The sequence below is a fragment of the Dipodomys spectabilis genome, unplaced genomic scaffold, assembly GCF_019054845.1.
Source record: "Dipodomys spectabilis isolate Male_0828 unplaced genomic scaffold, ASM1905484v1 ptg000215l, whole genome shotgun sequence".
Classification (NCBI taxonomy): Eukaryota; Metazoa; Chordata; class Mammalia; order Rodentia; family Heteromyidae; genus Dipodomys; species Dipodomys spectabilis.
In genome coordinates, this window is record NW_024870892.1 from 9,695,505 (window position 1) to 9,717,354 (window position 21,850).

Consider the following 21,850-nt stretch of genomic DNA (forward strand, 5'->3'; position numbering starts at 1 on the left):
CCAGCCCAAGCAGGAAAGTCCATGAGACTCTTATCCCCAATAAACCACCAGAAAACTGGAAGAGACCCTGTGGCTCAAGTGCTAGAGCACTAGTCTTGAGCTGAAGAGCTGAGGGACAGAGCCTAAACCAAGAGTTCAAGTCCTATGACCAACCAAAATTTTTTTTAAAATGCAGGATGGGCTGGGAATGTGGCTTAATGGTAGGTGCTTGCCTAGATGCATGAAGCCCTGGGTTCAATTCCTTAGTACCACATAAACAGAAAAAGCCAGCAGTAGTGCTATGACTCTAGCGACAGAGTGCTAGCCTGAAGCAAAAGAAGTTCAGGGCCAGGACCCACGCCTTGAGTTCAAGTCCCAGGACTGGCAAAAAAAAAAAACCCAAAAAACAAAAAAAGCAGGGTATCTTAGGAGGCTGAGATCTAAGAATTGTGGTTGGTTTGTTTGTTGCTGGTCCTGGGGCTTGAACTCTGGGCCTGTGCGCTGTTCCTGTACTTATTTGGCTCAAGGCTAATATTCTAGCACCTGAGCCCCAGTGCCACTTCCAGTTTTCTGGGGATAAGAATCTCATGGACTTTCCTACCTGGGCTGGCTTTGAACCACGATCCTCAGATCTCAGCTTTTTTTTTTTTTTGGTCAGTCGTGGGGCTTGAACTCTGGGCCTGGGCGCTGTCCCTCAGCTCTTCAGCTCAAGGCGAATGCTCTACCACTTGAGCCACAGCGCCACTTCCGGTTTTCTGGTGGTTTAATGGAGATAGGAGTCTCACAGTCTCTCCTGCCCGGGCTGGCTTTGAACCGCGATCCTCAGATCTCAGACTCCTGAGTAGCTAGGATTACAGGCGTGAGCCACTGGCGCCCAGCTAAGAATTTTTTTTTGGGGGGGGGGTCCGGTTGTGGGGCCTGAACTCTGGGCCTGGGCGCTGTCCCTCAGCCCTCAGCTCTTCAGCTCAAGGCTAGTGCTCTACCACTTAAGCCACAGCACCACTTCCGGCTTTTTTCTTTTTGCTTATGTGGTGCTAAGGAATCGAACCCAGGGCCTCATGCATGCAAGGCTCTACCACTGAGCCACCTTCCCAGCCCCAGAATTGTGTTTTTGTTTTTTGTTTTTGTCAGTCCTGGGGCTTGAACTCTGTGCTTGGGCACTATCTCTCAGTTCTTCAGCTCAAGGTGAACACTCTACCACTTGAGCCACAGTGCCATTCTCATTTTCTAGTGGTTTATTGGAGATAAGAATCTCAGGGACTTTCCTGCCTGGGCTGGCTTTGAGCCGAGATCCTCAGATCTCAGCCTCCTGAGTAGCTAGGATGACAGGCATGAGCCACTGGTGCTCAGTGTGTTTTGTAGCAAGCCTGGTCAGGAAAATCTGTGAGACCCTTATCTTCAATTAGATACCAAAAAACCTGGAAGTGTGCTGTGGTTCAAGTGGTAGAGTGCTAGTCTTGAGTAAAAAGAAGCTCTGGAAGGGTTGGGAATGTGGCTTAGTGGTAGAGTGCTTGCCTAGCATGCATGAAGCCCTAGGTTTGATTTCTTAGTACCACATAAACAGAAAAAGCTGGAAGGGGCACTAGAAGCTCAGGGGATAGTGCTCAGGCCCTGAGTTCAAGCCCCAGGACTGGCAAACAAACAAAAAAGAAGCTCTGGCAAAAAAAAAAAGGGGGGGGCAAAAAGGCCCTATCTGAGCACAGCAGTTCAAGTGTGTAATGTTATTTTATTTTTGTACCAGTCCTGGGGCTTGAACTCAGGGCCTAGGTGCTGTCTCTTATATTTTTTACTTATCATACCTGTAATTCTTTTTTTTTGGGGGGGTCCAGTCGTGGGCCTGAACTCTGGGCCTGGGCGCTGTCCCTCAGCTCTTCAGCTCAAGGCTAGCTCTCTACCACTTGAGCCACAGCACCACTTCCGGCTTTTTTCTTTTTGCTTCTGTGGTGCTGAGGAATCGAACCCAGGGCCTCATGCATGCAAGGCAAGTGCTCTACCACTGAGCCACCTTCCCAGCCCCACGCCTGTAATTCTTAATTACTTAGGAGATAGAGATGTGGAGATAATAGTTCAAGACCAGTTAGGAGTTCTGGAGACTCCATATCAACTGTTGGCTGGATAAACAAACCTGTTATTTCCAGCAACAGAGGGAAGCATAGAAGAAAGATTGAAGCCCAAACAGGGCAGTGGCATTCACACCTATAATCCTGGTTACTAAGGAGGCTGAGATCTGAGGATCATTATTCAAAGCCAGTCTGGGCAAGAAAATCTTTAATACTCTTATCTCCAGTTAGCCACTGGAAAACTGGAAAAGGCACTATGGCTCAAAATGGTAGACTACTAGTCTTGAGTGAAAGAGCTCAGGTACAGCACCTACAACCACCAACCCCCCCCCCCCAAAAAAAAAAAGAGAGAAAGAGAAAGATCGAAGCCCAAGTTCATCCTAGTCTGTCCAACATAAATTAAAACTTTATCCTAAGCCAGGCACCAGTGGCTCACACCTATAATCCTTAGCTACTTAGGAAGCTGAGATCTGAGGATCATGGTTTAAGGCCAGCCCAGACAGGAAGGTCTGTGAGAGTCTTATCCTCAATTAACCACCAGAAAGCTAGAAGTTGTGCTGTGGCTCAAGTGGTAGAGCACTAGCCTTGAGCTGAAGAACTGAGGAACAGCGCCCAGACCCAGAGTTTAAGTCCCATGACAGACAAAAAACAACAACAACAACAAAAAAAACCCTATTTTCAAAAATAAAACAAAGTGAACTAAATGCTGGTGGTTTATGCCTATAATCCTATCTACTCAGGAGGCTAAGATCTGAGGATGGCAGTTTGTAGCCATCCTGGGGTGTAAAGTCTGTGAAACCTTTTTTTTTGCCAGTCCCTGGGTTTGAACTCAGGGTCTGGGTGGTCACTGTCCCTGAGCTCCTTTTGTTCAAGGCTAGCTCCCTACCAGTTGAGCCACAGCACCAGTTCTGGCCTTTTCTGTTTATATGGTATTGAAGAATTGAACCCAGTGTTTCATGCATGCTAGGCAAGCCCTCTATCACTAAGCCACATTTCCAGTCCTCTGAGACTCTGAGCTCCAATTAACCATCAAAAAGCTGGAAATGCACTGTGGCTTAAATGGTAGAGCACTAGCCTGAGTGAAAATAGAGCTCAGAGGTAGTGCTCAGGTCCTAAGTTTAAGCCTCAGGACCAGCACACAAAAAAACAAAAAACAAAAAACACCCATAGTGTTCTGTGGGGATTTGAGAGTGCTCAGGGTTTGTGCCATAGTTTTGTGTTCAGTCCTGTAAGAGTAAATTAGACTTTTCCAGAAAACCATGCAGACATCCAGGTACAAAGAACAAAGAAAAAGTTTATTGCCAGTAAAGGGACCACAAGACTCCTTCTCAGGAGAGAAGTGCCAGCTATTGTGTCTAGTGACCTTTTATAACCCTGCTGTGGATGTGTGGGCCAGGGGCTTCATCATGGTGGGTTAGGATTTATGGCTGCTGCCCAAGTAGGACAAGGGGTCCTGCAGCTGCCCAGACCTGAAGGTCACTCTAAGGGGATCTTGCTGCCTTATATGGTGGTAGCTGCCCCAGAGAAGTGCCATCTCAAGACAAAGGGGAGATTAGAGGCTGATTATTTACTGCCTTTACTAAATGGGCCTAGTGTTGCCTAGGAAAGGAACATGCTAAGCTATGGGAAGGGGAAGGAGCATGCTAAACTGTGGAAAGGGAGCTTATTGAGTTAACAAGTCCAGAAAAGGGAAATCATAGAACTAGGGATTCAGGCTAAGGAGGAATCTGACCCCCCAGTGGCTGCCTGGGGCTGGGGCTGTAGATAGCAGAAGTAGCTGGGCACTATGCTCGGCCTGACTTCCTAGGAATGAGGATCTCATCTAGGATTGAATGCTGTCCTAGTTCTTCCCCTATCAGGATGCTGTGTGACCTGAAGCTAGCAGGGGTGGGTTATTGGGGAGTGGCAGTTCAGTGAAGTGGAAAAGGTGGCGACTTTCTGGTGTGTGTGTGTGTGTGTGTGTGTGTTGGGGTGCTGTCCTTAGCTTTATTGTTCGAGGCCGGGTTCTTTGGGTGGTTAATTGGAGGTAAGTCTCACAGACTGGCTTTGAACTGTGATTCTCAGACCTCAGCCTCTTGAGTAGCTATGGTCATTGGTGTGAACCCTCACCTCCAGGGTGCTGTTGGGAGTTCTAATATTGAACCTCTCCCCCCACCCTCTTGGCTTAGGTTTTGCTGGTTTCCTCATCCGTAAAGTGAGAAACCCAGCCTATTCTGAAGGTTAAATGATTTAAAATATTCAAAAACACTTTGCAATAGCGCTAGGAAAACGTCAGGTCTTCGCGCCCCTTCCCGGTGAGGGATTCCCAGGCAAGTAAAAGACAAAGTGGGGACTGAAGGCCGCAGGGCCGAGGCTTGATGAATCCGGCCACACCCCCGCCGGCCTCCAACGGGGCCTGGTCTCGAAGGCCCCACCCCAGGCTCCGCCCCTCCCTCCCGGTAGCCCCGCCTCCACGGGGGGGGAGCTCTGGCCCCGCCCCCACAGCCTATCCCCGCCCCCTCCTCCCACCAGCCCCGCCTGCCCGGAAGGCCCCCACAGAGGCTTCGCCCGCGGCCGGAGGTCCGGACGCGTCCTGGCGGCCACCGCACCATGAGTGTCCCCGCTGCCAGCCCGCTCTTCGCGCCCGGTGAGGACTGCAGCCCTGCATGGCGCGCGGCGCCGGCGGCCTACGATGCATCTGACACACACCTGCAAATCCTGGGCAAGCCGGTGATGGAGCGCTGGGAGACTCCCTACATGCACGCTCTGGCGGCCGCCGCCGCCTCCCGAGGTACCGGGCCTGGGCCGTGAGGGCGGGGCGCTCCAGTCGACACGAAGCAGCCTCTCTGTGTGCCTCGGTTTCCTCGCCCGGAGGTGGTGGCCACCGAGGCTGCAGAAGGGGTGCTGCGGGCACGGGGCCCGCACGCAGCAGGCGCGCTTGTTAGGTACTGGGAACGTCATGAACCCCGATTCTCCAGGCTAGGCCGAGGGAGGGCGGGGGTCTGGATGCCCTGACGCACAACCTGGGGTGGAACTCGGCTTGTGGGAGGGACAGGGGAATCTGGCTGGGGGAGAGTGTCTGACTGCCCGGGACGGTGGGGGTCCCGCCCCCTGGTGGCTAAGAATAGCTTGAGAAAGCTGAGCAGAGATACAGCTGTCCACTAAACTGGCTCTGCACTGCCTAGTGTGGAAGCTGGAGTGTTCCCCAGCCCCAATCCTTCCAGGGCCTCTGGGAAATGGGCAGTTGCACTGTTCCACGCAGGGTTGGGGGAGGGGGTGTTCCACTCTGTGATCTAGAGCTCCTTCCCGCTCAGATCACTGTGACTCCCAATCCTCGAAACAAGGCCTTGTCCTTGGAAATCCCACGGCCAGGGGGAGGGGACAGGAAAGTAACTAACTGGAGAGATAAGGGCCACCAGCACAAACAGCGTGGGCAGGGGCTCAAAGTCCAAGGCTCTGACCCCCCTCCACACATAGATTGGGGCTGGTCCCAAAAGCTTTGGCCTGAGGCTGGACATTTTCTCTCTGGCTACTGCCGAGGCCCACGCGATTCTGTCCTTAGGGCTACTGTGTTCTACCCACCCACAGTTCCTTTCCAACTGGTCACACATAGGGTAGATGTGACTTATGGCCAGGTCCACCCAGGACCCACTCTGATGCCTGGTGTCCTTTATCTCCTAGGGGGCCGGGTCCTAGAGGTGGGCTTTGGCATGGCCATTGCAGCCACAAGGCTGCAGGAAGCCCCCATCGAGGAGCACTGGATCATCGAGTGCAATGATGGTGTCTTCCAGCGGCTCCAGGCTTGGGCCTCACAGCAGCCACACAAGGTGCCCAGTGACTTGTAGGCTCACTCCTCAGAGGGACAGGAGCCTGGGGTGACATGGAGAGGGGGGAAGGGGCAGCCTCCTCCCTTGGGAGTCTCCTATTCCTCCCTACAGCAAGTAGTGATAGGATCCTCTTTGAACCCCAATCTTCTCTTGTTCTCCCATCTCCAAGGTGGTCCCCTTAAAAGGCCTGTGGGAAGAGGTGGCGCCCACACTTCCGGACAATCACTTTGACGGTGAGGGGAACCTACATGGGGCCCTCTGCCTGCAACTGCACCATCAGCTCCTCCTTTGCTTGCAGAGGGACATTTTGATACACTCTCTAGTATGTACTCAGGGACAAGCCTGGGGGTTGGAGTTGGTGTGGAGGTCATACAACGGCACACATACACAGAGGGCCTGTGCACAGAAACACAACAAGATGGTGGTGAATGGAAAAGGTAGCTGGGGCTCACACCAGGGTAGCTTTTGAAACACAGCTTGTGCAGCTCCAGGACTAGCCAGGTAAGGCTGGGTGAGGCTATGGTGGCCCTGATTGCCAGTTTGTATGCCCTATGCAGGGATCCTGTATGACACATACCCCCTTTCAGAGGAGACCTGGCATACACACCAGTTCAACTTCATCAAGGTGAGAATGCAGCTTCATGGGGCTGTCTGTAGTCAGCACCTCTCTTACTCACTGCTGACTTGTTAGGGTGTGGGGGCCTCACAGGGATCGATCCCCCTCTATTTACACCTCAGGCTCTCTCCTGATTACTTGGTTTCTTTCCCCAGAACCATGCCTTCCGCCTGCTGAAGCCTGGAGGTGTCCTCACATATTGCAATCTCACCTCTTGGGGAGAACTGATGAAGTCCAAGTATTCAGACATTACCATCATGTTTGAGGTGCAAACCTGGGAGTTCCTGGTGGACCCTACCTCAATGTCTGGCAGGGACCTTGGTGGGGGGGAGGGAGGGGGAGAGTTGTGGTCACCCTGTTGATGTTGGGGAGAGCCTCTGTCCCATGGATCTCAGGGGTTAAACTCTTGGGTGGGTTGGTGTGCTGATTTTTCTACTTTGAAATCACCAAGACGCCTCACCAGCTCAAATCACTTCCCGTTACTCTCCAGCATGTGGATACAGCTCAGCCCCTCCCATTCTCCTCAGTGCCCTTTTACCTGTTCAGCAGGGTTCCCCCCGCCCCACCTTTTTTTTTTGTTTGTTGTGGGGCTTGAATTCTGGGCCTGGGCACTGTCCCTCAGCTCTTCAGCTCAAGGGTAAGGCTCTACCACTCGAGCCACAGTGGTTTTTTGGGCTGGCTTTGAACTGAGATCCTCAGATCTCAGCCTCCCTAGTAGCTAGGATGACAGGCATGAGCCACTGGCACCAGGCGACAATCCTTTTTTTTTTTTAGCTACTCTCCTAGGAACCCACAGAAGTTCTGAGAGCCTGCTAGTGACACAGGGTGAACAAAATTATGAGCTAGCTAGCAGCCTGTGTCCTTTTCCTGTCCTGGTTCTCTTACTCTGGACAGTGGCAAGAGCAAAAGAAGCCCACTGGGGATCCCGTAGGTGGGCTCTAGTGTATCACTATCCTTCCTGGGACTGGTATGGGAGGATACCTAGGGGCTGAGCTGGCTACTGTCCAGGCTGAAAGCTGGGGATTCCTATTCATGTCTAGGGCAGCATCTCATGTGCCCCCGGGGGTGTGGCCAGGCCCAATCCTGGGATGACCTGAGCCCCTCTCACCAGGAGACACAGGTGCCAGCGCTGCAGGAGGCGGGCTTCCGGAGGGACAACATCTGCACTGAAGTGATGGCACTCGCCCCACCTGCCGACTGCCGCTACTACGCCTTCCCACAGATGATCACACCACGGGTCACCAAGCACTGAGCTGCTGGCCCTGGGGGAGCCTCAGGGTCTCTGGACCAGTGTTTCTGCACCCCTATCAGTGCCTTGGTGGCTAGAGGGTGAGCCCTAGCCTCAGCCCTGGTTGTCCCTGCTGACACAGGGCAGCCTTCCTAAGCTCCAGCAGCAGCCTGCTGGTCCCCAGAGCCCAAGGGTGAAATAAATGATGGTGCTGGCCTGGCCAGTCAGTGGTGGGTGACCATGCAGCTTCCCATTGGCCTTCCTGGGGGCTCTCCTTGCCTGTTTCTAAGCCTCCGTCTGTGATTACCTGCCATTCACTCATGATGCCAGTACCCAAGATCTTCCAGGCAGCCATGACCAGGAGCCAGATGAAAGCCCTTGTGCAGTAGAGGGTTCAACTATGTCATTTGTGGTATTCTGTCCCCCAATACGAAAATCCTTCCAAATATCTTGCCTGGGTCCCTCTGTAGCCCTGTTCTGCATCATCCACATATCCAGGCCAACTGCACTGGAACCATCTTGTCTGTTCCGGCTGCTGATCCCCACCATGAGTACAAAAGTCAAGCTGCAGACTCAGCCCCTAAGCCCTGGTTGAAGCTTCTCTTACCTGTGAGACTTCCCATTTCAGTGTGGTCTTGTTCTAAATGCTGCCCTCAAGCTGGGTTGGGCAGCTTACCCCCAGTGACTTGGGTAGCCATCACCATAGCCCTGACCAGTGTTGTCGCTAAGACATTGTAGAATTGTGGGCTAGAGAACACAAGGCAGATTCTAGAGGGAGGCCCTGGCCAAGAGTACCAGGTCAGGAGAAGGAGGAAAGGTCTTCCTACAGCCCTGGATGTACATGGTCCCCCCAGGGCTCATCTAGGCCTGTCTTGGTGTGTTCCAGCTAAGAGGCAGCTACTGCTAATGCGTCTTAGAGTCCCCACTGCCCAGGAATGGCTTAGAAACAATGTTTGAACTCTGGGTGCTCAGGTGTGGGCATGGATGATGGCCCCAGAAATAGCTTAGAAACAGTGTTTGAGCCTGGATACTCAGGTGTGGGCAGGGATGATGGGCTGTGCTCAGCTACTGTGGGCCTGAGAGGGAGACTGCATCAAGACTCACAGCTTTCTGCTCTCCAAAGCCACTCCTTCCTGGGAGGGCTCAGCTGAGTGACTGGGCAGGGGGTTCATAACCAAGTCTGATGTCTATAGAATAGTAACAGCCCCTGTTTAGAGGCAAGATGCCAGGATCCACCTGTTGCCTCCCACTGCTCCCCTACCCCATGGACACTAGGATTCAGACTCAGGCAAGTTTACTATGGATTTATTCACAATTGCAGGGTAGTAGCATGGGCAGCACTACCTTCGGTACCACATTTTGAGTCTCTTCTCCCGCTTGATCTTCCTCTGCAGCTGTAGGATGCCGTAGAGCAGGGCCTCTGCGGTTGGGGGACAGCCTATGGGGACCAAAATCTCAGTGTCCCTCCTGTATTCTGGGCTACCCTCTTCCTACATTGTCTAAGTCCCTTACAAGCCAGGTGCCAGTGGCTTATGCCTTTATTCTTAGCTACTCAAAAGGCTGAAAGCTGAGTATCATGATTCAAAGGCAACCTAGGCAGGAAAGTCCATCAGACTTACCTTCACTGAAATACTAATTACGCCCCCCCCCCCCCAAAAAAAAGAAAAAAAAACAAACTAGAAGTGGAGGTGTGGTTCAAATGGTAAAGCTCCAGCCTTGAGTCAGAATGCTAAGGGAAAGTTACCAGGCCCTGATTTTAAGCCCTAGCACTGGCACAAGAAAGAAAGGGGGGAAAAAAAAAAAAGACTCCTCAAAGTCTACAAGGGGGGCTGGGGATGTGGCTTAGTGGTAGAATGCTTGCCTAATATGCATAAAGCCCTGGGTTCAGTACCACATAAACAAAAAGCCAGAAGTGGCACACTGTGGCTCAAGTGGTAGGAGCTCAGGGACAGAGCCTAGGCCCTGACTTGACTGGCAAAAAAAAAAAGAAGTCTTCAAGGGGCTGGGAATGTGGCTTGCCTACCATGCATGAAGCCCTGGGTTCAATTCCTCAGTACCACATAAACAGAAAAAGCTGGAAGTGGGTGCAGTGGCTCAAGTGGTACAGTGCTAGCCTTGAGCAAAAAGGTCAAGGACAGTGCCCAGGCCCTGAGTTCAAACCCCAGCACTGGTTTAAAAAAAAAAAAAAGTCTACAAGGTACAGCATGCTGGAGTGCCAAGGGGTCCCTGGGCTGGGTAGGAAAGGAAAACATGGGTTGGGGACACAGGTAGATGCCTGCGACTGAGGGAAGGGGTAGGCCTATACCTACCACCTGTGGAAATGACACAGGATCCAATGACTGCACTTCTGGCCCTGAGTGCCATCTTCCCTGCCCAGCCAACCCCCACCTGGCTATCCGGCAGTCAGTGTGAAGTGGCTAGAAGTGGCCAGACAGCAGAAGACAGTTGAGGGCAGGGCCACTGGGACCCCTGGAGTTGTAGCAGGTAGAGGCTGGGACTGGATGAGGTGGAAGGAAGCCAAGTCCCATACCAGCACCCCATAGTGTACAGTCCTGGGGAGGATGAGGACCAGGCAGGGCCACCTTGGGCCCCTGTGTCAGAGAACAGATCTTAGTACAGAACTCCAAACAAATTGTTTCCAGACAGCCATCATCATTCAATGGCAAACTTGTCTTGCCATTGTTTGGGAGGTCATGACATGACTTTCATTTTCCTGAGCAGCTGAGAACTTGACCACGGCACTAAGGGCACAATGCCAGGCAGCAAGAACTAGGAATTTTTGTGTCCTGCTCCCATTCCTGACCGTACTGACTACTGTCAAGGCAAATACTCCAGCAGGCTCCCTTTGGGTGCCAGGCTGGCTGGGACCATATGAGAGGGTCCACGGGGCTACCAGGTCAAATAGAGGATGACCAGTGAAATGTGAATTCCAGGTAATACCGTATTGGCATAGTCCAAAGGCTGTGTGGGACATGATTAGAAGACTTACCCTTCTGAGGACAAGGACCAGAGAGTTTAGACTAGCCTCCTGTCCTGTTGGTTTCAAGAACTGCATCCTATGTGGTACGTTTTGTGTGTGTGTGTATGTGTGTGTGCTGGTACTGGGGTTTGAACTCTGGGCTTTGTGCTCTTGCTTGGTTTTTTACTTAACCTTGTGTTTTACCACTTGAGTCACAGCTCCGTTTCACTAATGGGAGGTAAGAGTCTGACAGATTTTCTGCCTGGGCTGATTTCAAACTGTGAACTTTAGACCTCAGTCTCTGAGTAGCTAGGATTGCAGGTAGGAGCCACCAGTGCCAGGTGTGGTATTTTTTTCTTTTTTTAAGTTGGGCAGAGCTGTATGTAGCTTATAGCTAGCAAACGCTGCCTATCCTCCCTTCCACCTATGCAGGCACCTTCAACCCTGATACTGCCCTGGGGTAAAGGCCAGGCCTGGGGGAGGTAGTCTCTCTGCTCTTGGTGGCTTGAGTAGCGTCACAAGGGCCCAGTCTCACCTGGTACGTATATGTCCACAGGCACAATGCGATCACAGCCCCTCACGACAGAGTAGGAGTAATGATAGTATCCGCCTCCGTTGGCACAGCTGTGGGGGAAGACACAATGAGGATGGCTCAGCCCCTGCAGCCCCTGCTGTCTGCTTCGAATGCCAACAGGGGTTTGGGCAGTCAGAAAAGACCAGAGCCAGACAAAGAGACATTGTAAGCAAGCAGCCAGCAAGTGGCCTCGTGGAGCCTGCCATGGGATGGGTGGGGTGTAATCAAACAGGAGGCTGAGAAATGTGGAAGAGGCTAGGAAATGTGGGATCCAAAGATTTCTAACCACAAACCCCCCAATCAGCAAAGATTGCCAAGGACAAAGTCCCAGGGCACAGGGCAACTGAGCCAGCCCTAGTAGAAAAGTCCCAAGAGATTCTAAGTAGCCAGTAAAAATGATGGACTAGAAGTGTGACTCAAGTGGTAGAGCACCAGCTGTGAGCAGAAAGAGAGCAAGAGCACAAAGTCTTGAATTCAAGTCCACGTACTGGCATACATACTGGCTGCCCACCCCCCCCCCCAAAAAAAAAGCAAGGCTGAAATTTATACTATGTGTTTTCTGTCTCCAAAAAAATGAGACACTAGGGGGCCAGGAATATGGCTTAGCAGTAGAGTGCTTTCCTAGCACACATGAAGCCCTGGGTTCAATTCCTCAGTACCACATAAACAGAAAAAGCCAGAAGCGGTGCTGTGGCTCAAGTGGCAGAGCACTATCCTTGAACACAGAGAGGTTCAGGGACAGTGCCTAGGCCCTGAGTTCAAGCTCCCCAGAACCAGCAAAAGAACAAACAAAACCAAAAATGAGACACTGGTGGCTCATGCCTATGGCCCTGAGATCTGAGGATCGTAGTTCAAAGCCAGCCCAGGCAGAAAATTCTGTGAGGCTCTTATCTCCAATTAACTACCAAAAAGCCAGAAATGTAGCTGAGGCTTACGTAGTAGAATGCTAGCCTTGGGCAAAGCTCAGTGCTGGGCCCTGAATACAAGCCTTAGATTGGCACGTCCCCCCCCCCCAAAAAAAAAAAAAAAGAAAGAAAGAAAGAAAAAAGAGGGGCTGGGAAGGTGGCTCAGTGGTAGAGTGCTTGCCTTGCATGCACGAGGCCCTGGGTTCGATTCCTCAGCACCACATAAGCAGAAAAAGCTGGAAGTGGGGCTGTGGCTCAGGTGGTAGTGTTCTAGCTTTAAGCTGAAGAGCTGAGGGACAGTGCCCAGGCCCAGGGTTCAGGCCCCACGACCGACCAAAGAAAAAAGAAGAGAAAAAAAAGATGGGGAGAGTGCAAGCTTGTCTTCTGGGGGTGACATAGCCCCCAAAATTATAAGGCAAAGGGAAGGAAAATAAGATGGTTGAAGCCTGCTGCCTGGGCCAAGGAAGGCCAAAAGAAATCATTCTGGGGTGAGGGCAGATCTGATGGCCTGAACTGAACACAGGCACCCAGCTCTGTTGTGGTTCTATCGAATGTCAACTACATTCAGATACGTGAGCAGGGCAAAGCATGGGGAATGGAAGGAGCCGGCTTGGCACTCACCTCCCCATGGACACAACATAACGTGGCTCCGGCATCTGGTCATAGACCTACAAGAGACATGGGATCTGATGTCTGCAAGCAGCTCAGTAACCTGGGCTGGCTGCTTGGGCAGGGACATGGCTTACCTTGCGGAGTGCTGGGGCCATCTTGTTGGTGAGTGTGCCAGCCACAATCATTACGTCGGCTTGGCGTGGGCTAGCACGGAAGACCACACCAAAGCGGTCCATGTCATAGCGGGGTGCTGCCATGTGCATCATCTCCACAGCACAGCAGGCCAAGCCGAAGGTCATGGGCCACAGTGAGCTCTGTGGGGCAGGTGCTCAGGTCACATGTTGCCCGTGTGGGTTTCATGTAGGAAAACCTAGGTTCACAACCTCGCTTGAAAAGAAAGTCACCCTGTTGGCCACTGGTAGCCCAGCCTTGTAATCCTAACTACTTAGGTGACTAAGATCTGAGGATTACAGTTCAAAGCCAACCTGGGCAGAAAAGTCTGTGAGAGTCTTATATCTGAGAAACTACTTAGAAAAAGCCAGAAGTGGTGCTATGGCTCAAGTGGTAGAGCACAAGCCTTGAGCACAAAGAGGCTCAGGGACAGTGACCAGGACCAGAAAAAGACTCACAGACTTTGAAGCCTGCCTGGGCTGGCTTCAAACCATGATCCTTAGATCTCAGCCTCCTAAGTAGCTAAGATTACAGCTGTGAGCCCCAGGCACCCAGCTTGTGAGAGTCTTATCTCTAATAAACTACCCAAAAAACCAGAAGGCTAGGACTCAAGTAGTACAGTGATAGCCTTGAGCAAAAAAGCAGCTCAGGACAGCACTAAAACCCTGAGTTCAAGCTGGCATTAAAAAAAAAAAAAAGCCACCCAGCTCTTTTCCTAAGGGCAGTGGCCAGACACACCAGCCCCTGGAGGTGGCTTGGAAGTGCACTTGCAGCCAGGTACCAAAGGCTCACACCTGTAATTCTAGCTACTTAGGATGTTAAGATCTGAGGATTGTGGATTAGAAGATGGCCTGGTTACGAAAGCCTGTGAAACTCTTACCTCCAATTAATTATCAAAAAGCCAGAATTGGAACCTTGGCTCAATGTTGGTAGAGTGCTAGCCTTGAGCAAAAAAGCTCAGGGATAGCACCCAGGCCCAGAGTTCAAAACCAGATTGGTAGGGGGAGTGGGGGAAGGGAGGTAGGGGGAGTAAAATTGCTAATGGAAAAAACAGCAGGCCAGCTACCACTGCAGATCCACGTGCTCTATGGGCACCAGCCACATTCAGTAGCTGCGTGGGAGGTGCAGCTGTAAACACTAGGACTCTGGATGTTGCCCGGGCCCCTGGGGGAAGGGGGCCTGCCTTGCAGAGCTGTTCCTACCAGCATCCACAGGACTTGTTCCTGGGTTAGCACAAGAGCCAATTCAACAGGAACCTCCTGGATCCCCCAGCTGCTCTGCTATTTCCCTCATCTGGGGGTGCCTTGATTCCCCCCACGGGTCCTGCTTATTCTGTACCTGGGCCTGAGAACTAAAAGTGGTCTCTGTAGCTTGCACATGTGGGGATGCCCAGCATGGGGTAAAGCTGGGGTACAGAACAGGAAAAGGCCTCTACTGATCCCTGAGCCACAGGTGGCCGTGTTCCTACAGAGGGCATCTCTTTGGCAGTGCAGGATGACCATGAGTACACTGGGCACAATGCAGAGAAGCAAAAGCAGAGCCCATGAGCATGCCTGACAATGGACAATTGTTAGACTTGAGCTGTCACCACCGGGTGCTACCCAGCGCTGTGAAGCCAGACAGCTGGGTGAGAGCAGGCTAGAGGAATGCATGGTGTAGAGACCACTCTGTGGACTTGGAGGGACACATGGCACAGACATTGCTGTGGGGCACCTCAAAAAGAGGCTGTCAGATTTATTTAGAACGACTTAAACTTCAACATGCATGATTCTTCTGACTTAAAATTACTTTTAAGCCAGGCATGGGTGGCTTACACCTGTAATCCTAGCTACTCAGGAGGCTGAGATCCAGGATAACTGAAGCCAGCCTGGGTGAAAAAGCCCGTGAGATTCTTTTCTCCAGTTAACCAAGTGGAAGTGAAGGGCTAGCTCAAGTGGTATAGCACCAGCCTTGCTTGAAAAAGCTAAGGGACAGTGACCAAGACCCTGAGTTCAAGCCCCAGTATTGGCACAAAAAACAAAAACAATGGCACAAAGGTATAGCACCTGCCTAGCAAGCAGGAGGCCCAGCACTGTCAATAAATAAATATTTTACAATAGAGGAGAAAAATACAGAGACCAGAAAAAGAACTAGAGGAGGGGTGGGGTCATCTCGCTGGGGCTCACGGGGGTCGGGGCAGGGGGGCAATAAAAGGCAGGGCAGGAGCTTGGCAGTAGTGACTGCCATAGCAAGGACAGGACTTGGGGACGAGGAGGGAGGTTGGGGGATCCCCAATATGGGGGTACAGATTTTGACCCCTCAGAATGGAGGAGCCTCTAGGAGAGTCCCACCTGCTCTCTAGGCTGTGGGTGTGGGGAGGCTGGAGGCACATGTGCAGTGGGGGCCTACAGGACACAGAGGGTCAGGAGGCACACGGGGCTCACCCGGCGGGCCCAGTTGATGAGGTCATCCAGTTTGGCCACCACATACTCGCCCCGGTTCCTAGGAATGTCGCTGTATTTGGTGACCACAGCTCCGGCCTTGGACACAGCAGGCTGGGTACTGAATGTGGGGATACAGGACATAGTTGGTGTGAGCCAGCCAGGTACCCCTGCGGGTGGGTGCTGGCTCACCCCCTACTGGGGGAGAGGGATCCACAATAGCTTTCCACAGAGAAACAGGGAAGTAGGCATAAACAAAAGCTTCGAACAGAACAGGCCAAGGACCAGGTTCAGGCTTTGGCAGCCCCATGGGTATAGCCAATGAAGGAGGCAGGGACAGTGCAAGGGGTGTGGCCTCCTGCCAAAGGCCAGCCTACCTGCTTGGGCCCTCATTGGCCACGCTCAGATGGATGCCCCGTGCCTGCACTGCTGCACCCGCGCATGAACTGTCGGGGAGAAGGACAAAGGGTCAGTGGCTGTCCATGGCTTTCCTGGAGCCCTGGCCAAGAGCCCTCCCCAGCTGATCGTCCCACTCTGCTGAACTCCTCCCCTGCTCTACTCCCACTGTCAACCTCAGGCCACTGGCTGGACTCCCTAGAGTCCAGTGGCCATCACATGCCCCATGAGGGAGTAGGTGTTTTTTGTTTTGTCTTACTTTTTTTTAAATGCTGGTCCTAAGGCTTGAACTCAGGGCCTGTGTCCTTCCCTGTGGTTTTTTTTTTCCTGTCAGTCATGGGTCTTGAACTCATGGCCTGGGCGCTGTCCCTGAGCTTTTTCCCTCAAGGCTAGTGCTCTACCACTCTGAACCTCAGCACCACTTCCAGTTTTCTTGTGGTTAACTGGAGATTAGAGTCTCACAGACTTTCCTGCCTGTGCTGCTTCAAACTATGATCCTCAGATCCAGCCTCCTGAGTAACTAGGATTACAGGCATGAGTTATAAGCCCAGCTACTGAGGTTTTTGTTCAAGGCTAGCTCTCTGCCACAGTTCCACTTGTGCCTTTTTGGTGGTTAACTGGAGACTGAGTTTCTAGCCTGAGGTGGTTTAGAACCTTGATCCTCAGCTCTCAGCCTCCCTAGTAGCTAGGATACTGGCATGAGCCACTAGCACCTGACTGGAGTAGTTTTTAATAGTTTCTTCCAGGACTTACCAGCTTGTTAATGGGCCACTGAGTTCTAAGGAAAGTCTAAGCTCTGGGACTGTGTACAGAAAGAAACTCCAGGTCCTGGTTGAAGGGACATTTGATAGCTCCCCTAGGAGGGTGGCCCTCGCAACCTTATCTAAGTCACAAGGAGGCAGGCACATGATGGCCCAGGCTGGCCAGGGCTTGCAGAACACTTTGCTAAGATGGGTAGTGAGGGAGCTGGGGGTGCAAAGCCAGGCAGACACAAGTTGACTCCTTGCTCTGCCAGCCTCTGCTGTCCCCAGGGAGCCCTGTGCTGCCTCAACTTGCTGGAAGACTTCACACCAAGTGGTTCCTTTGCCGATCACTGCGGAAGTTCCTCCCAGCTCTGGGCTCCAGTGTACCCTCCCGGCTCTACAGGGCTTCCACAGGTTGTCAGGTACTCACCGCAGGCCAAGGACCCGAATGCAGAGCAAGCCAGGAGCTGTGGAAAGAACCAGAGGTAGGAGTAGTGTACTGCAGGTGGCCAGCTCAGACTTGGTAGGATCATCCCCTAGAGTGCTGGGGCCAGCACTCTCCAGTCAGGCCCTCCTCACCCCCATCTCTTATCTACTTAAACCCATGCTCTACACCAAAGCCACCCTCTCCTATGACTCCTCTCCTCTCCTGCTTCTTCCTGTAGGACTCTCTGATTCTACCTCAGGGCCTTTACACTTGTGGTTCTCACCCTGCTCCACATTTACAAGTGGCTGATGCCTTCTCCTGAGGGCAGATTTCAACTCATGCCCAGGACATCAGGCCCACACCAGCCTGCCAGCCCTCTGGATCCTGGTGCTCATTCTCTTGGTCATATACACTGATGTGCTCCCTATTTCCTCCAAAACTCCAGGACCCTCCTGGGTACTCAGGACTATTGTGGCCTTGGCTATGAGCAAGACACGCAGCATGGGGTTTAAGGGTTTCAGACTCTGTTTAGCACAGCCTGGTCCTCTGGCACGCAGTGAAGACATCCAACACACCAACCTACACAGCCATGTGTCACTGAGTAGAGCTATCAGGCAATGGAAAGCCAGAAAGATGCAGTCCAAAAGAAGGCCTCTGTGGAGAACTCTCCCAGAGGAAGCAGCCTGAAGCGTTAAGAGAAGAGCAGTGGTAGAGTGCTCGCTTTGAACTGAAGAGCTGAGGGACAGCGTTCAGGCCCAGAGTAGTTCAAGTCCCATGACCAACTGAGAGAGAGAGAGAGAGAGAGAGAGAGAGAGAGAGAGAGAGAGAGAGAGAGAGAGAGAGAGAGAGAGAGAGAGAGCGAGCGCGAGAGAGAGAGCCCATGCACACGCAAGAGGGGTGGGCTGAGGGGGTGAGAGAACCTGAGGGACATGGGACAGCCAGAGTGGCCAGGATTGGGGTACTTGAGTCCTACTGTGTCCCTCATACACATGTTTAAAACTTGGACACTCTACAGAAGTGTAAAGAGAGGCAGAGATCAGGAGGATGTAATTCTAGGCCAACCTAGGCAAAAAGGTAGCAAGACTTCATCTTGTAATTCTAGCTACATTGGAAGCATAGAGAATTTGTAGTCTTGGGCCTGTGAAGCTTGTAGAGGGAAAAACTTGAGACCCACTGGGCACCACTGGCTCATACCTGTAACCCTAGCTACTTAGAAGGCTGAGATCTGACAATCATGGGTTTAAAGCCAGCCTGGGGCAGGAAAGTACAAGAGACTCTTCTCTAATTTGCCACCAAAAATCTGGAAATGGAGCTGTGGCTCAAGTGGTAGAGTACTAGCCTTGAGCAGAAGAGCTCAGGGACAGTGCCCAGGCAGAGTGCCCAGGACCTCCACCCCCCAAATCCTGAGATCCTATCCAAAAAACAACCAAAGCAAATGACTAGGGGGTGTAAGGTGTAAAATTTAAGGTGGTAAGTTGAAACTCCAGCAACCTTCAAAAACCAAAACAAAGCAAAACACACAATTTAGAAACATATAAACAACAATAGAAGAGCTGGATGTAGTAGCACACACCCATGGTCCCAGCTATTAGGAAGGCTGAGGCAAGAGGATTGTATTTTGAGGCCAGGAAAAATTAGCACTTCAGATCTCTCTCTCTCTCTCTCTCTCACACACACAAACCAACCTAGGGCTGGGAAGGTAGCTCAGCAGTAGAGTGCTTGCCTTGCATGCATGAAGCCCTGGGTTCAATTCCTCAGCACCACATAAGCAGAAAGAGCTGGAAGTGGCACTGTGACTCAAGTGGTAGAGCGCTAGCCTTGAGCTGAAGAGCTGAGGAACAGTGCCCAAGCCCAGAGTTCAGGCCCCACGACGAACAAAAACAATAACAAAACCCCCCAAAAACCCTAAAAGCAAAAGGGCTGAAGGCATGACTCAAGTGATAAGAGTGCAAAGTGCAAGAAACCCTAATAAGACAAAAATAAAGAGAAGACAGTAACAATGTTTACAAGTTGATCACTGTAATATCTTGATCTTGGGCATGATGGGAATGGGGAGGCTGGAGTGAAGTTCCCTCCAGGGCCAGAGGCTACCATTCACAGCTTCTTCCTGTCCGACTTCCTTCTTGATTCTGCCTCAGCCTAAATAACCCAGTGTTGCTTGTTCCCCAAGGTCATGACTATGACCTTACTTCTTGGCAGGTCTAAGCTGAACCCAAAGATAACCCTAGACTCTTGCATAAGCTGCCTCTGCCTGGGCCTCAGTTCCCCTTCCTAGGAGGGCCTTGGATAAGTTCACACAAAGTAAATGTGTTGTTGATCAAACTCTTTTTTTTTTTTTTTGGTCAGTGATGGGGCTTGAAGTCTGGGCCTGGGTGCTGTCCCTCAGCTCTTCAGCTCAAGGCGCATGCTCTATCATTTGAGCCACAGTGCCACTTCCGGTTTTCTAGTGGTTTATTGGAGATAAGTCTCATGGACTTTTCTGCCCGCGCTGGCTTTGAACCATGATCCTCAGATCTCAGCCTCCTGAGTAGCTAGGATTACAGGCGTAAGCCACCAGCGCCCGGCCTCAGACTTTTTTTTTTTTTTGCCAGTACTGGGGCTTGAACTCAGAGCCTAGTACTCTTTTTGGGCTCTTTTCACTCAAGGCTGGCACTCTACTATTCAATCCACATTTCCAGCCTCCTGCTGGTTCATTGGAGAAAAAGTCTCAAGGACTTTTCTACCCAGGCTGGCTTCAAACCTTAGCCCCAGATCTCAAGCCTCCTGAGTAGCTAGGGTTACAGGCATGAACCACGGGTGGCTGGCTTTAGTTTTAGGTTTGTTTGTTTCTTTTTGAAATAGGTCTTTCAATTGGTCCTACTCTATTGCCAAAACTGACCCTGAACTACTGGACTTAAGGAATCCTCCTCCCACAGCTCCCCAGATATCTAAAATTACAGGTAAGTCCCAAATACCTGGTTTTGGATCCAGTGTTTTGTTTTCTCCTCCTCTTTTTCCCTTTTTTTTTTGGCAGTACTGGGGTTTGAACTCAGAAAGAGCTCTAGCATTTTAGCAATGGCCAAACCCTTCTCTGTTTTAGCTGTTTTTCAGGTAGGGTCTTGAGCTTTTGCCCAGGGTTGCTTATGGAATCCTGCATACCTGAAATCACAGAAATGACCACTGTACCCAATTTATTTATGGGGGGGTCTTTACAACTTTTTTTTTTAAACCCTAGATGGCTTAGATCCTTGATCCTGCTGATGTCCATCTCCAGAGTAGCTGAGATTACATGTATGAATTACTACACAGGATCCTGGGATGGGCTGTTTTGACAAAGGGCTTCTGCACATGAAAATTCAGAACTAGGCTGGGAAGTTGGCTCAGTGGTAGACTGCCTCAGATTTATAAGCCCCTGGGTTCGATTCCTTAGCACCACATAAGCAGATAAAAGCCGGAAGTGGTGCTGTGGCTCAAGTGATAGAGTGCTAACCTTGAGCTGAAGAGCTGAGGGACAGCGCCCAGGCCCAGAGTTCAGTTCCCACGATCAACAACAACAACAAAAGAAAAAAGAAAAGAAAAGAAAGAAAATTCTTCAGAACTATATACTTGCACAGAAAAATAAGCACATAACAAAAAGGTTATCACAACAATCTTATTGGCCTTTCATTCAATTTAGGCATAGACAACAAAACAGCAACATCAGCATGACTTGTAACTTTCCTTCCAGAAAGAACAGGGTTGAACTAAGATGTTAAAGAGGTAGAACTCCACAAATCATTGCCGTCTACTCTTGATGACTTCAAAACTATACCTATAGCCCAGTGCCTGTGGCTCACACCTATAATCCTAGCTACACAGAAGACTGAGATCCGAGGGTCACTGTTAGAAGCCAATCCAACCAGAAAAGTCCATGAGATTATAATCTCCAGTTAACCACCAAACAAGCTGAAGGTGTAAGTGTGTCTCAAAGTTGTAGAGCACCAGCCAGTCTTGAGAAGAAAAAGCTAAGGGGCAGCACCCAGGACCTGAATTCAAGACTCTGAACCCACAAAAAAGCAAAACAAACAAAAACCCAGAGCTGTAGTGAGACCTGGCCTGCAGCTCATGTTTAATGTTAGCACATAGGTGACTAAGCCGTGGGCAGGATAACTGTCTTTCAGTATGCCGGATTTCCTTGGCAAGTGTACCGTTTTTATTTCAGCTCCCTAATAACTTTAAGAAGGGGTCAGAAGGCTTCACCTGTGGACAGAAAGGTCCCGAGGCGGGGCAGGTTTGAGACACCTGACGTGGATCCAAGGTTCGGTGAAGGAAACGAAGGGGGCTTGGAATAGCTTGGGTCTCTGCCCGGTGCTCTTGGAACCTTCTAGAAGGTCTCGCTATGGGTCTTTGATTCCTGTCAGGAGGGTGCACGCTCTGTCTCACTCTCTCGGCTGCTTCACAGGCAGCATCTCCGGCCTTGTCCCGGTCTGGGGTGGACCCCGGAACCTCGGTTTCCCCGACTATAAACAGTCGCGGGCGACGCTGGAGCCCGAGCAGCGCTGGCGTGAAGAGGCCTGGCGGGGCCCGGACGTCCCGGCGGGGCGCGGCCCCTGGACTCGGCAGTCCTCCCTCTTACAGATCCCGACCTAGCCCGATTCTCCTGCAGCCCCGACCCGACCCTGGACGGCCCCGGGTCCCCAGAGCCAGCGGTGACCGCGGCCCCCGACACCCCGCACACGCTCACCGGTCAGGGACGCCATCTTGGCCTCGGCCTTCAGACAACCTCTGCGGTCCGTCGTCCTTAGCGCTCCGTGTCTCACGAGCGTCGGTCCAAAAGGGCTCGGCGCGCGTGCGGAAACCGGAGCCCAGGTCCTGTCGTTCCGCTCTTCGGTAGTAATCGTGCCCGCGCCGCGCCGCGCGTCCCTGGTCCCCTGGCACAGAGAAGTATGTTGGGGTGAGGGCAGTAAGAACAAACACAAGAACAAACCCACGTGCT

The 21,850-nt window shown here is 51.7% G+C and overlaps 2 protein-coding genes across 2 annotated transcripts; one reads left to right on the forward strand and one right to left on the reverse strand.

Moving 5' to 3' along the window:
* The first annotated feature begins 4,589 nt into the window (after positions 1–4,589).
* Gamt (guanidinoacetate N-methyltransferase) lies at positions 4,590–7,976 on the forward strand. Its single transcript, XM_042697135.1, has 6 exons — positions 4,590–4,809; positions 5,700–5,845; positions 6,015–6,078; positions 6,403–6,470; positions 6,617–6,727; positions 7,573–7,976. The coding sequence occupies exons 1-6, from the start codon at positions 4,629–4,631 to the stop codon at positions 7,711–7,713; spliced, it is 711 nt and encodes a 236-aa protein (XP_042553069.1). The 5' UTR covers positions 4,590–4,628; the 3' UTR covers positions 7,714–7,976.
* Positions 7,977–8,978: 1,002 nt separating this feature from the next.
* Positions 8,979–21,734, reverse strand: Ndufs7 (NADH:ubiquinone oxidoreductase core subunit S7). Its single transcript, XM_042697311.1, has 8 exons — positions 21,599–21,734; positions 16,900–16,936; positions 15,708–15,776; positions 15,334–15,451; positions 12,874–13,053; positions 12,749–12,795; positions 11,184–11,272; positions 8,979–9,127 (listed from the first exon to the last, which is right to left on the reverse strand). The coding sequence occupies exons 1-8, from the start codon at positions 21,612–21,614 to the stop codon at positions 9,030–9,032; spliced, it is 654 nt and encodes a 217-aa protein (XP_042553245.1). The 5' UTR covers positions 21,615–21,734; the 3' UTR covers positions 8,979–9,029.
* Between the last annotated feature and the right edge of the window lie 116 nt (positions 21,735–21,850).

Coding starts and splice junctions, on each gene's coding strand:
- Gamt (XM_042697135.1), top strand. CDS start 4,629: ATGAGTGTCCCCGCTGCCAGCCCGCTCTTCGCGCCCGGTGAGGACTGC. Junction 6,471..6,616: donor ACCAGTTCAACTTCATCAAG/GTGAGAATGCAG, acceptor TTCTTTCCCCAG/AACCATGCCTTCCGCCTGCT. Junction 6,728..7,572: donor ACATTACCATCATGTTTGAG/GTGCAAACCTGG, acceptor CCCTCTCACCAG/GAGACACAGGTGCCAGCGCT.
- Ndufs7 (XM_042697311.1), bottom strand. Junction 15,452..15,707: donor GCCAATGAGGGCCCAAGCAG/GTAGGCTGGCCT, acceptor CCCCACATTCAG/TACCCAGCCTGCTGTGTCCA. Junction 13,054..15,333: donor TCATCAACTGGGCCCGCCGG/GTGAGCCCCGTG, acceptor CCTGCCCCACAG/AGCTCACTGTGGCCCATGAC.